At 45.0% G+C, this 14,459-nt stretch overlaps 1 protein-coding gene across 1 annotated transcript in view; it reads left to right on the forward strand.

Annotated features, from left to right (window-relative positions):
• Positions 1 to 14,459, forward strand: part of PROM1 (prominin 1) — a 116,609-nt gene that overhangs the window by 79,065 nt on the left and 23,085 nt on the right. Inside the window, exons 12-16 of the mRNA XM_053578081.1 lie at positions 108 to 267; positions 2,676 to 2,828; positions 8,760 to 8,883; positions 10,567 to 10,670; positions 14,083 to 14,167. Coding sequence (XP_053434056.1) covers positions 108 to 267; positions 2,676 to 2,828; positions 8,760 to 8,883; positions 10,567 to 10,670; positions 14,083 to 14,167 — 626 coding nt within the window. The remainder of the gene's footprint in view (positions 1 to 107; positions 268 to 2,675; positions 2,829 to 8,759; positions 8,884 to 10,566; positions 10,671 to 14,082; positions 14,168 to 14,459) is intronic.

Raw genomic sequence — 14,459 nt, forward strand, 5'->3', positions numbered from 1 at the left:
TAACATGAGAAAAACTAAGAGTGGTTCACACTTTTCTGTTTGGTTCTAAAACAACAATTTTGTTTCCTCTATGTTTGCAAATGCATAACTAATGTATCTGTTTTCAGATGTCAAAAATGCCTTAAATTCCATTGGTCCGGATATTGACAGCGTCACTCAACAGCTTCCTATTCAGAATGCTTTGTCCAAGTTTACGGTTTATATCAACAACACTGAGAGTTACCTCCATCGCAGTTTACACAAGTGGGAAGAGTATGACTCTTACTGGTGAGTGCCTCCTTTCAGCTCCTAAACTAGGAGGGTGAACCTCGGGATGGAATAGGACAAAAATCTGATATTACCACCACCTGATCTGATGAGAACAAATTGTACAAAGAGGTTGTCAGCTGCCACGTGGTAACCCTAGTTTATGTTTATTAAAAAACTTGAAGTGCTTGCTTAGGCAAAGCAGCATTAGACTAAAATTGGGGTGATCCAGAGAAGGTTGGCATGACTTCCTGTGTAGGGACAAGATGTAATTTTATGAAATGTTCCATATTTTTTTAAAAAGTTGAAAACTGGAAGTTCTTGAGCCAAATATTCAATAATTTATAATTTAGGGAAATACTCTTTTTTGCAGTGGTTTATAAAATTCATGCTTAGAAGTTGGTGCTTATTGAAAGAGCATTCTCTAGTTGACTTGGCACCAGTAAATTGCTCCTGGAGATTAGGTGGGCAGCTGCTTGTTCACTCTTCAGATGATATGGGTAGTGGGATTTGGTCCCAGAAGAGGATGGGGGACATTCTGGCAGAGTCCTGGAGCGGGAACACAAGGGGGCTGAGGATATTCTGAAGACTGAGATGTAAGATGCCCTTCCTCTTTGAGGGGCTCAGTCCCACCACCTGTGACTAGAGCTGCTCCCACTGCCCAAGCCAGTGGGGAGTCTAGGCACTCGCTCTTATTTGGGTTATTTCTTAGAAAAGACCATAAGAGGCCAGGTGCGGTGGCTCACGCCTATAATCCTAGCACTCTGGGAGGCCGAGGCAAGTGGATCGCCTGAGCTCAGGAGTTGGAGACCAGCCTGAGCAAGAGTGAGACCCCATGTCTACTAAAAACAGAAAAGCTGGCCAGGCACTGCGCCGGGTGCGTAGTCTCAGCTACTCGGGAGGCTGAGGCAGGAGCATCACTTGAGCCCAGGAGTTTGAGGTTGCTGAGAGCTATGACACCACGGCACTCTACCCAGTGTGACAAAGTGAAACTCTGTCTCAAAAAAAAGGCCACAAGATAAATAACAACAGAATGGCTTTGGTGTAGGGGACAGTTTTAGAGTGTTCACCAAGCATTTTCTGCAGGACATCTTATTTAATACTCAGAACAATCCTCTGACCTGTGTCGCATTCCATTCCCAGTTTTATAGGAAAGGACAGTGGGACTCAGAGAAGTGAAGGGACTAAAGTATGGCTGGCTGAGAGGTGGCAGAGCCGGGTTTTGACATCCCGTCTCGCTCCACTCTTCGCCATTGCCCTGTAGTCAACAAGCTTCCGGGCAGCAGCCGTATTCCCACCATGAGGCTGGGCTAAGCCAGAGAGTCTCAGAGCAAACCCCTTTTCGGTAAGCTCACGATCTCACTGGAGATGGGAGTTTCCCAAATGGAAAGGAACAGTGGAGTTACCTGTCTATACTTGTCTGCTACCCGTCTCCCCTCCTCCTCCCCTTGCCCTGAGACTATAAACTTATTTTAAAAAGAAATTTAACTGAGCAGACGATTCTTTAAAAGTTTTCTGAGGCCAGACTCTGGGGCTGATTTAATTTTGTGTTCTCAATACCTGGAACAGAGCTCCACAGAATGGCTGCCGGTGGCCATTATAGTAATTACCAGGATTGCACTTAATTGAATAAAAAGCTTTAGCAGCGACTGTTGTCAAGATATGCCGAGAAGGAGTAAATTCTCTGGGTTTTAGTGCCTGAGATGTTGGGAAGTATCACTAACCTTGAATGCCCCTCACTGCTGGGAAAGGCGGTCGTGTGTTCCGGGAATGCCAGTCCGGCCTCACTGAGGATCCATTATCCTAAAACATCTCATGGGACCATTAGGAAATTGAGGTTTGCATTCTGCAGGCATCTGATTGAGGATGTTCGTAAAATTCTAAATGTCCCAGGCATCTACCACGTAGAGTGTTTCTAGTCCAGTAAAGAACATTATAGCCCCAAATATTCCTGCAACTGCATGATATTTTAGACAAAGGCCAGAATCCAGGAGAAAGAACAGAGTTCAGTATTCCTTTATCTGTAGTCTAACTGCGATCTGTCCATGTGCCATCACCCTCGCAATAGGCACTTGCAGCATCAGGAACCCTGAAAGAACTTGAACATCTTAGGTATATTTTTATCAGGACCTTAGAGAAGCTCAGTAGGATCTGCTTACAAGCCCCATGTGATGTCTTTGGAAGTAAAGGCAAAAAAGAAGGAAGCAATAATCCCATCACCACCGACCATCCAGAGAACCCTTCAAAGCAAAGATAGAAATAAAAGTGTCCCGGTTGGTTGAATTGGAGGCCAAAGTCACTCTCTGCTGAATTAGCAGAGGCCGCCAGTATTGGACACCCAGGACTCACTCACCGGCTCAGCCTTAGTCCCACGTGGTATGACGGGTGTCCCCTGTCTCCATGCGGTAACTCTCTGCTCGCTTCCCCAGGTGGCTGGGCGGCTTGGTCCTCTGCTCCTTGCTCACCCTCATCGTGATCTTCTACTACCTGGGCCTGCTGTGTGGCGTGTGTGGCTTTGACAGGCACGCCACCCCCACCAGCAGGGGCTGCATCTCGCACACCGGAGGCGTCTTCCTCATGGTGTGAGTTGTGGGGACCTCTGTGTCACATTGCACGTGGGGATGCAGGGAGGGGACCGGTGCTGACTCTACCCTTACACACCTGGGGCCCTGGGAGCCATGCGCTCTGGACTCTAGTGGAGGAGAGGTTTGGCTGGGATTATATGTCCTGTGATGTGGGTTCTGTGATTAAGTGTAGATAGTACCAGAAAACTATAAATTGGTTGCACTTTGATGCACAAGCTTAAGCACACTGTGTACGACGGGTTCCTTTTAAAAGCAGCTGTTGTAGCAATTCTCTCCAGGTCTGCCTTCTCGCTTCTCCCTGTCCCTCCTTTCATTCATTCATTCATTCACTGGATGCTGAGCTAAGATCCTGTCAGATGCTGTTCTGTATGGTCAGCGGCAGTGCTGGTGTGACCCTGGAGAAACTTGATCGAGAACAGACATTGGCAACTCAGCAGCCTTTGAGTTGAGACAGGTATTCTAGATTAGGGGAGCGAGTAGGTATGAAGCACCAGAGAGCCATGAGCCTGCAACAGACGGGAGCGCTTGTCCCTGCTTTGGAAACATTCACTTCCAAGTTCATGTATTTGAGGAACCCTTTACTCTCTCTGGGTATGACAAAGTGTAGCAGGCATGAACCAGGAGCAACCCAGCCAGAGCCGGAAAGGTAAGCTAGGGTACAAGTGTCAGCCTTCCAAATCAGCACTCCCTTTTTGGATGAACTCATTGGGAATCTGTGGGACTCGAGGGCCATGATAAGGGCTTGGAACTACTCCTTTGGAGAGGGGAGAATGCAAACCTCAGCCACATGCTCTCATAATCTACAGTGTCACTCGTATTGAGTTGCTGGAGAGCAGGTGATACGCGTTAATCTGCTTTTTAAAACTTTAGGTCACTATAACCAGACTTTTGATGAGCTATACTCTAAGCCCTTTCCCTGACACACTTAAGCTGCAATAGACTGCAAGCCTTCATTAACATTCATTCCGGCATAAAACTCTTAAAAATAACCTTAATACTCAATATATTCCCGGTACAAAAGATGAATCCAAGTCATGTTGAGCACTTCTTGTAAGGGCAGAAGTCTTAAGCATGACGTCAGTATTACAATCTTAATACAGTTTTTTCCTTTCTGAAAATGTGTATACATTTTTTGGCTGTGTGTGTATGTATGCATTTTTTTTTCACCTGCTAGAAGGGTAGAATAAATTGCTCTGAAAAGGTACATCCCACATCAAAATTCTATTCACATTTTTTTGAGGAATACAACCAAAAAATGTGATGTCTAGCTGCAAAGAAAGAATAACCAATGACTAACTCCAACAAATTGATGGAGGTTCAAAGCTCAAATACTTTGAAATTCAGTTTGGACAAATACTTCTGTAGACGTGGAAACCCAAGGCCTGGAGGCAACAGGATTTATCACAGCAGTAGGAAAAAGGCTGGTAATTTCCAGATGCTGTTGGATTCATTTCCATTGTCTGTAGACTAGGGTGGCTATTCTTTCTTAATTTGTTGAACCTCCCCATTCAGCATGGTGCTGGCGGATTTCTCTGTCTCGTGTGGTATTTGGTAAACAACTGGGTAATTGGAAAGGGAGGGAGACTGATACAAGTGTAGCCAATCTAATCAGACTAATGAGAAGAATCCAGTGTGTTCTCTACAACCATTTACTCACTGCCGCAACCGAGACTGTGGTGCAACACAGTCCAATCAAGAGCGTAGGCTCTTTGGAGATGGAGCAAGAATGCTTATTTTCCAAAATGGTACCAGTGAAAGATTGGGAAGGGGAAAGGCAGAGAGCCCTGGCTCTGCTCCGATCCTATATCTTCTGGGGGCTGCAGGAACATTTTAGGGGCTGAATATGCGTGAGGACCTGAGTCCCTACGACCTTTGCCAGGTTCTACACTGAGGGCAGTTGACACGAGAGAAAACTCAGACTCAGTTACCTCAGGTGAACTAACCGATGGAAACCTGTGAAAGGCACACTGTAACTAGCAGCATCTCAGGTGCGGCCCCGGCCCATTCTCCTGTAGGTCTTTTTATTCAATCAAAAATCATAAATCATATTGATAACATAATGCATAAACTTAATTTGAGTTATTCCAAGCAAGGCGCCCCAAGTAATCATTAGCAGTCAGAAGAAGGGAAACCAAGGAAAGGCAAGTCATGTGGGCACCACATGATTACAACTCACACTTTACAAATTGGGGACAAACTTGTCTGACTAGCTTCAGTGATTTCTCTCTGTGCCTGAGGAGGACTTGGGCGAGGGTAATCTTTGGTTGCTAGCCATTCTGTTCTCAGCCACCAGATAAAAATCAGGCCATCTGTGGCACCTGAGAGGGGGGCGCAGGATCCTGGACTCTGGTCAACAGGACCCTCGAATCCTAGCCCTGAGCCTGCCAGGTGCCAAACATCCTGTGCAGACCACCAGGCTATTGCAGCCTTGAGGGGTTTGAGGAACTTAGGCTCTGGTCAACAAGCTCCCCCAGAAATGCCTGACCTAAGCTACACTGTGAAACTGACTCCACAAAGAAGATCCAGTGGTAAAAGTTTTATCTGTTGCAGGGGATCATGGGAAGCTCCTGGAGATAAAGGATCTAACAGAGAGGCCAGGCACAGTGACTCAGGCCTGTAATCCTAGCACTCTGGGAACCTGAGGCAGGTGGATTGCCTGAGCTCACAGGTTCGAGACCAGCCTGAGCTAGAGCAAGACTGCCACCTGTAGTCCCAGCTACTTGGGAGGCTGAGGCAAAAGAATTGCTCAAGCTTAAGAGTTTGATTGAGGTTGCTGTGAGCTGTGATGCTACAGCACTCTACCAAGGGCGACAAATTGAGACTGTCTCCAATAAAATATATATATATATATATCTAACAGAGGCAGCAAGATTCTCTTGCATTGAGGCTTGTTATAAAACACCCCATTTTAGCTCTTGGAAACAGTGCCAAGAGTAGCCATAGGTGTCATGAACTGGGCACAGCTATAAGGCTGGTGACACTTTCCAAAATTAAAGAAAGTAATTTCTCAGTCTATAAGAGGCTGTCAAAAGATCATAATGCTATTTGCCCACTCATTCCCATTTTAGGAGGAAACGATGTTAAGGAAGTAGACCAAATTATGGAAAAGCCATTATGAACAGGGAAGTGCTTTTGCAGTTTCAGTTACAGGAGTGAAGTATTGGAAATGGTCCGAATAACCAGCCATGCAAGAGTAGGCTTGTCCGTCATGGTACGTCCAGGTGTGGAAAATTGTGTGGCCACTGAAGCACTAACCAGGTTATTCTAGTTTGTTGACAAAACTTTCTAAGATAACATATTTGAAAGGGGGGTGAAAATCACGTATTATTACAATGATGCAAATCAGGGATCAGCAAGCTTTTTCTACACAGGCCTAGACAATTGATATTTTAGGTTCTGCTGGCCACATACAGCCTTTGTTGCACATTTTTCTTCTAGTTCTTCTTCGCCTTCTTTTTATTTTTCTCCCTTGTCTTCCTTCTCCTCTTTCTCCTCTTCCTTTATGACATTCTTATCTTACTAACCTAGAAAAACAGGCCTCAGGCGGTGGTTCCCCTCATCCCCTCTAGATATGGGCAGATTCAGGAAGTAGAGGCTGGGAATGTTAACTGTTATTTGGGGTAATGGAGTTGTTTCCAGACGCACTGTCCACGGGTTGTATGAGTTGTCTGACCCTGACATACAGACATGGCAGGCACGCATGGTCACAGCCCTGGTGACCCCGGTAGGGCCCTGGCTCAAATCCCTAAGCTCTCACCTGGGGCCCTTTTGGTGAAGATCCCTTGCTTTTCATTTTAGACATGTAAGTGTTTTATAATTCTGGCTTTAGGGCTTTGCAACAGGGTCTGAACTGAGTCCCTGGCAGAGGATGCTGTGGTTATTGAGAACCACATCAGCCCATACCCTCCCAGCAGGCTTCCCACTGATTCGACAACTCCACCCTAGATGGAGCTAAGAGTTTGTCCTCTCTGTGTCCACACCTGGACAGCTGACCACTGTTGAGAAAAGTCACACCATGGGACACAATGAGTGTCCCTACAAACTTACAATCCCTGCCTCAGACAGACCTGTCGTGGCCTGGCCATTTTCTCTCCTCCTCTTCTTTTCCCTCCCCTCCCCTCTTCTCTCTTTTTCTTCTCCAGCCCAACCCCGAAGAACCCTCCCTGTACCTTCCTGCCCCGGGCTTTCCTACTGATAGCACCATCTTCATCTATTTCCCTTCTCTTCGGAGATGACTTTTACCTCCTTCCTCACAGAGAAAATAAAAGCCATCACATGACTTCCCATCCCCAAACCTCCAGATGCAACTGCTTTCAACACATCTGTCCCTTCTCTATGTCCCTCCAACACCAATCCCACCATCTGAGCTCTTCGTCCCATCTCTTCTGGCCATCCCAGGAATATGGGGACGGGGTCATCCCTTCTCTCTCCTGGACTCTTCTCTCAACACTTAGCTGTGTTCTGTTCTCTCCCATCTTCAAAAATAAAAGCTCCCCCTCTTGCCTTGAGCTCTCCCAGCACAGCAGACATCTTGGGAGAACCCCGCATGCCATGGCATGGGTCCCTGTCTCCAGCAACCCCAGCCTGCTACAAATTGCTTTCCTCCCTTATTGCTTCATTCATTTTAACTCAACAGTGACTTCTGTCTCCAGAGCTATGGGGACAGCATGTTTGCCAAAGCTGGTCACTCCTTCCTCCTGCAGCACTCCTTTTGTTCCCTTTGGTGACATCACTATTCCTCGGCTAGGTCTTGTTGGCTGGCCGTTCTTCCACCACCTGTTATTTAAATGTTGACATCCTGGCTGGGCACAGTGGCTCACATCTGTAATCCTAGCCCTCTGGGAGGCCGAGGCAGTCAGATTGCCTAAGCTCGCGGGTTCGAAACCAGCCTGAGCAAGAGCGAGACTCCATCTCTAAAAATGCTGGGCATTGTGGCAGGTGCCTGTAGCCCCAGCTACTGGGGAGGCTGAGGCAAGAGAATCTCGAGCCCAAGAGTTTGAGGTTGTTGTGAGCTATGATGCCACAGCATTCTACCTAGGGTGACAAAGTGAGACTGTATCGCAAAAAAAAAAAAATGTTGATGTCCTCCAGACCTAGACCTGGCTGCCTGTCTCTCCAAGCCAGTCCCCAGGATAAGAAATCATTTCTAAGCTGCTGACTCCCTAGTTAATATATGTCTGTAGCCCAGACATCAGAGCTCCAGACGTAAGCCTGACTCCTTCACAGCGTAGTCACAGTGTCTCGCTGGTAGTAAGACCAACATCTGCGCCCTCTTCTCTGCCCCTCCAGAGAACAGTGCTCCCTGCCTCGCCCTGGGGGGCCTTCCTGGCCTTTACGGCTGGGATGCAGCTCTTCACCTTGTCCTGCTGCTGCTGCTTCCTGGGTTACATCTCTGTCACATACTGACTCCGCCACCCCTGCCTCGTCAAGCCACCATCAGGGCCATGATGACAGCCTCTGCAGTGGCATCCCACCCACTTGGCGCCTGTCCTACCATCCTTGACACTGTGCCAAGGGAGTTCTCATGCTCTGTTTTCAGCCCCTCAGGGTCACTTGGAGCGGGTGCATGTCACTTTCCACCAACACACTGGGTGCAGAGCCACGTTACCCTTTCAAGACCTCCCTCCACTGTCTGCTTTGCACAAAGCATCAATTCATTCACCTGACTCCATGCTCTGAACCGCCGTGTAGACAGTGAGCAGACCAGGCAACGTGTGGTTGTCAGGGCGCCGTGCTGGTCACTGTGCTGACCATTTTCTCTCTTAACTCCTTAACCACTGGGTAGGCTACAAAATGCTGTTTAGCCTACAAAATGCTGGAGACTCGTGATCCATCTCATCCCTTGAATAGGTAGATTTAGTAAGCCCTGGTAGGTAAGATTGGATCGTTGCCTGTAGAATTACTAACTTTATTTATATTCTTTTCCAGTGGGGTTGGATTTAGTTTCCTCTTTTGCTGGATATTCATGATCATCGTGACTCTCACTTTTGTCATTGGTGCAAATATGGAAAAATTGATCTGTGAACCTTACAAAAACGGAAAGTTATTCCGGGTAAATATGGTTTTCCTACCCATTATAGGTAACTTGAATAGGCACTTGGATTTCCCATGTATTGTGGATTATTTTAAGAGAGGTGCGAACACGTGGGCAGTTTGGTTTAAATTAATAAGTTGAGATATTTTCTATTTGTAAGAGTAAGAAAAAAATACATATGGTAGTGTGCTTATTTTCTGATTGTAAGTGAAATCAGTGCCAGGAATTAAGGCCACTCTTCATTGTGGATTGTGATATTCTGGAAGAATAAAATTCTCAGCAGTAGTTTCTAAATGTGGCTGAGAATACCAGAAGATAGATTACCTGGTTGCTCCCACACGTTCCAGGACTTTATAGAGCCGTCCATGCAGATGATTTGGGCCCTAAATTTGAAGGGAAAGAGATTAAAGTGTCTCATGGTAGAGGCGTGTTCCCGACAAAGCCCTGGGCAGTCAGGAGTTGAATTCAAGCTTCACTTTCTCCTAACTTTGGATTTCCAGGGTTTTCCCTAGATTTTGATTTTTAAACTACAGTAGACCTCTCTGTAAGTTAAACCATCCAAGGGACTGTCACAAACTAGTCAGCATGTGGAACTGATCAACATAAAGAAGGAGGCCTGCTGTCCTACTGATACAGACATGTGGTACATGTTGGTCTATGAAAATCTGGTCACCTTAAGGTGGTCAACCGTGGAGGTTCTATTGCATATTTCTATTTTTCTTTTCTATTATAAATACATTTTCCACCTCGATCTGTTCTAAAATCAGGCAAATGACTACTAAGGTCACTAGCCGTTGTCATGGTATTTTAGTTACTCAATTGGTCAAAGGAGAATAAATTGAAAGCATCGATGGGTCCAATTACCTGCATTTGGGCTCTTGAGAAAATTTAAGAAGAAGACATCAAACCAGGCTTCTTTACCACATGGGTGAAAGGTAATTCTTACACTGTAGGGGATATTTTAAACCACTCACACTTATTAGACACATACACAGTTGTGCACTAACTTGACCATCTTAAATATACAAGGGTACCAACAGCGACTGTGTGAATTTTAATTAATTTTGTCCAGAGAGAAGTAGGAAAGAGCTGGACCCACTGCTTCATGGACTTATCTTAGCTGTTCTGAATCAAATTGCCTGTTCATTCCCATTTTTCATGTGCTATTTTCCTAAGATGAAGTTAACAGTTCTAGGCCAAGTGCAGTGGCTCATGCTTGTGATCCCAGCACCCTGGGAGGCCAAGGAGGGAGGATCTTTTGGGCTCAGGAGTTTGAGACCAGCCTGAGCAAGACCCTATTTCTACTAAAGGTAGAAAAACTAGCCAGGCATTGTGGCAGGCACGTGTAGTACCAGCTACTTGGGAGACTGAGGTAGGAGGATTGTTTAAGCTCAAGAATTTGAAGTTGCTGTGAGCTTGGATGACGCCATAATACTCTACCCAGGGTGACAGAGTCAGACTCTGTCTCCAAAACAAAAAGTTAACCATTCTCAAAAGAAAAAATTATTTAAATAATTCTGATTGATGCTATCCAGCAGCCAATTGATTTATTCCAATCACACTATTATTTTCTAGCTTTAAGTTGAGAATCAATGAGAAAAATCTGAAAAATATATATTTAACAGAATATTCATTGTATTATATGTATGTGTTATTGTAAAACTGTCTATTTTTTTAAAAAATGCTTTTAATTTATTCTAGGTTTTGGACACACCCTATTTACTAAATGAGAACTGGGAATACTATCTCTCTGGTGTGATATTCAATAAATCAGATATTAAGCTCACTTTTGAACAAGTTTACAGGTATCAATAATTGCATTATGCATTTTGCTTCTAAAAATGCCCTTTTTTCAGGATGAAATTTGGCTTTCAGTGTGTTTTGTAATCTTAATGATCTAACTTTGCATTTTCAGAGGTAAGGTGTCCTAGCAAAAAAAAAAAACAGTAAAAGTGATACAGAAAACGTAATCCTTTCCCTGAAAGCCTCTGAGACCCCAGAAAGTGAGAACTCAAATTCCCTGTCCCCAGTCATCCCTGAGATTTGCTGGTTTAGGCGACCCTAAGGTGATTAGTGAGACCCTGTGGAACAATTACCCAAGAACCACCTTGCCCAAAGTGAGAGCCATGTAATGAGAATTAAATGAGTGAGCTGGGCGTGGCGGCTCACACCTGCAATCCCAGCACTTTGGGAGGCTGAGGCAGGTGGATTACTTGAGCTCAGGAGTTCAAGACAAGCCTGAGCAAGAGTTAGACCCCATCTCTACTAAAAATAGAAAAACTGAAAAAAGAAAAAAAAATAGAAAACTAGCCAGGAGTTGTGGTGGGCACCTATAGTCCCAGCTACTCAGGAGGCTGAGGCAGGAGAATTGCTTGAGCCCAAGAGTTTGAGGTTGCTATGAGCTGCGATGACACAGCACTCTACCCAAGGTGACAGAGTGAGTGAGGCTCTGTCTCAAAAAAAAAAGAGAGAGAGAGAGAATTAAGTCAATGGGTTCAAATCACCAAGATAATAGTGATGCCTGTTAAAGGGCTGATCTGTGTGGTCAGGTCTCCCGGGCTCCAGTCCCCTGCTCAGCTCCTGAAGACACTGTACCCTTGGAATCACCTTAATAGGAATTCTGACCCTGGGGTTATTTTAGGGTTAAGTGAAAAACATGAGATTAGAATCATGCCTGACACATGAGAACTTGATGAAATATATTAACATCTGTTCTTATGATCACCCTGCATTTTTCCACCTTTGACGCAGGAGCATGCTGGGGAACGTTACAGTACAGCTCTAGTGCTGATGTCCTCGGACGTCGTCTGATATACAGATCTCTCTAAACCTTTTACACGTTCCTGGAATTTTCAAGGTCCTACTTTATGCATTTTTGATGAGCCACAGATTGTTTCCCTGTGTAATGAAAACCTTTTTTTTTTTTTTTTTAACCTTTGTGCCTCCAAAAGGGGGGACACCCTCTCTTGGCACCGAGGTCGCAGCAGGATGAGCCCGGGAGGATGTTCCTTCCATCCCCTTCAAGGCTGAGCAGCAGAAGTCCTGCCCCATCCTCCCTGGTGTGGCACTCTTCTCATTGGCTTTGGTCACTTTCTTCCTCCTCTTTGCATCCATCTCAGCTCCATTAAGCCAGTGTGTTTCAAGGTCATTCAGCCAGACAGGCACATTCTCACATGGAAGAGCCTGGCGACCTCTGTATGCCCCGAGAATTACCTCCTGAGACCCCTCACACCCTCTGTCCTCCATCCAGACCCGGACCAAGCTGGTCCTCCTCCTGACTCCTGCACAGCTGACAGTCTCTCTCTTGCTTAAGCTTCTCACAAAGAAATATGGAGGGTTTAAAATTTTTTTTTGCAGACAAAACATAATATTCCTTTCTTCCTAAATCAAAGGTGACCCTTTGCTCGCTTTGCAACAAGTATCTTTCCCAGATGGTAACATGTACCTCTGGATCTGATGGTTCATTGCCTTAGGTGTCTGGTCTGCTGTGTGAACCCACAAGTAGCTCTGAGCCATAGAGCAGGAAGTCACTTTAAGAGTGACCAATTTACAGAGTGCATTTTAAACACCAATGACACTTTGTTTCTACCAGTGGTGAGACTAGAGGGCCAGAAGATGGTGTGTGTTAACGCAATGCTCTCTTAGGAATGAAACCGAAAATGCATAGGATGACCCCATTGAGAGCAGAATGTCTCAGAGGTGACAGACACAGGTCCTCATCTGCCCAGGGGCCTTCTCCATCCTCTACATCAGTGGTTCTCAACCTTCCTAATGCTGTGGCCTTGAGCTCCTGGGCTCAAGACCCTTCAATACAGTTCCTTATATTGTGGTGACCCCCAAACAAAAATAATTTTTGTTGCTATTTCATAACTGTAATTTGCTACTATTATGAATAGTAATGTAAATATCTGATATGCAGGATGTATATAGGCGACCCCTTGTGAAAGGATTGTTTGACCCCCAAAGGAGTTGCAACTGATAGGTTGAGAACTGCTGCTCTACATGGAAACCACCATTCTTAATATTTATTACCCTCTTAAAGTTTCTCTATGTAGGTTTAAGCAAATATTAACCCTGTGCCTGGCATTATCATATAGCTTAGTAGTATTAGCCATCATTTGGCACTCAAGAGACTTCCCAAACATTCTGTCAGTTGTCAGATAACACTTTTAGGCATGGCAACATTTTTTTTTTGCACTTTAAAAAATATTGTCAAATATGCATGCATTCCATTATTAAATATCCATTTGTTCCTCTAACAGACACACAGAAGTTATTTTAAAATACATATAACTATGTGGGTACTGGTTCTTTTTACCAATTTATTTTTTATTTGTATGTATTTCTGGGGTACAAGTGCAATTTTGCTACATGGACACATTGCATTATGGTCAAGTCAGGGTGTTGGGTGCATTGCTGAATCAACACATGTCACACCCACCTGTTGCTACTGTTTGTATTATACAATAAACAAATTCAATGCTGAGTAATAAGAATGGTAATTTTAAAAAAATTATAAGAGCTGGCACCTACATGTATATACATATATGTACAGTTTATATATATACATATATATACATTTCTTTAACACTCACAATACTCTGGGAGCCAGGTACCATGTTGACAACTACTTTCGTTATTCTATGAGGACCTTGAGTAACTGAGGAGACCTGCAATGTTGTGCAAAATTGAATTAGACTTGATCCTCCTGTCAAGGAAAACCTAGTACAGAGATAGATCCATACAGAAGTCTTCTAGAATTGGGCAATACTTGCAGGTGACAGAAATGCACTGAGCCTTCTGTGGAAGCCCCAGGAGGGCATCTTGTGCAGCTGGGGAAAGGGGGAGCAGGGAAGGCTTCCTGAGAGAAGTGGCATGTGAGCTGGTGTCACATGTGAGTAGGAATTGGCTGAGCAAAAGAGAATTAAAAAGGCACCTGGGCTGAGCCAGGGGCATGGGCACAGGCTGGGAGGTGGGCGGCAGTGGGCTGTCCTTTGGGAACTTTCTAAATTCCCACTGTCACTTTGAGCCAAGTATAAAGTCCAGGGATAGAGAAAAGCCCTTGTTTCCATTACTCAGCCCATGGCAGTGAAAACTGGGTTTCTGGATACAATACTCGGAAAGAAATTTTATCCCAAACCCAATATTACGAATGATACTTGTAGACTTTACCTTCACGATCTTTCTGGGTCATGATTTCTCTGTTTAACCCCATAGTGACTGCAAGAAAAGCAGAGGCACTTACGCCACTCTGCGCCTGGAGAATCTCTTCAACCTCAGCAAACATCTGAGCATTAACGAGGCAAGTCATTAGAGCGTTGCGGAACCTACAGCATTTCTTTACTAAATCCAGTCATCTTTTCTTTTTTAAAAATTGAAGCGAAATTCAGATAAGATAAAATGAACCATGTGAAAGTGACGGGACATTCACACGGCTGTGCCATCCTCACCGTGATCGAGCTGCAGAACATGGTCTCGCCCCCTAAGCAGTTGTCCTTCTTACAGCCTCAGGTTTTCGAGTGGAATTTCTGAGCGTGGAATGTAAACTCCAGATGGGCCTTACTGTGACTCTTCATGGGGAAAGATGTCATTTC

Source organism: Nycticebus coucang, chromosome 23 (assembly GCF_027406575.1).
Source record: "Nycticebus coucang isolate mNycCou1 chromosome 23, mNycCou1.pri, whole genome shotgun sequence".
Classification (NCBI taxonomy): Eukaryota; Metazoa; Chordata; class Mammalia; order Primates; family Lorisidae; genus Nycticebus; species Nycticebus coucang.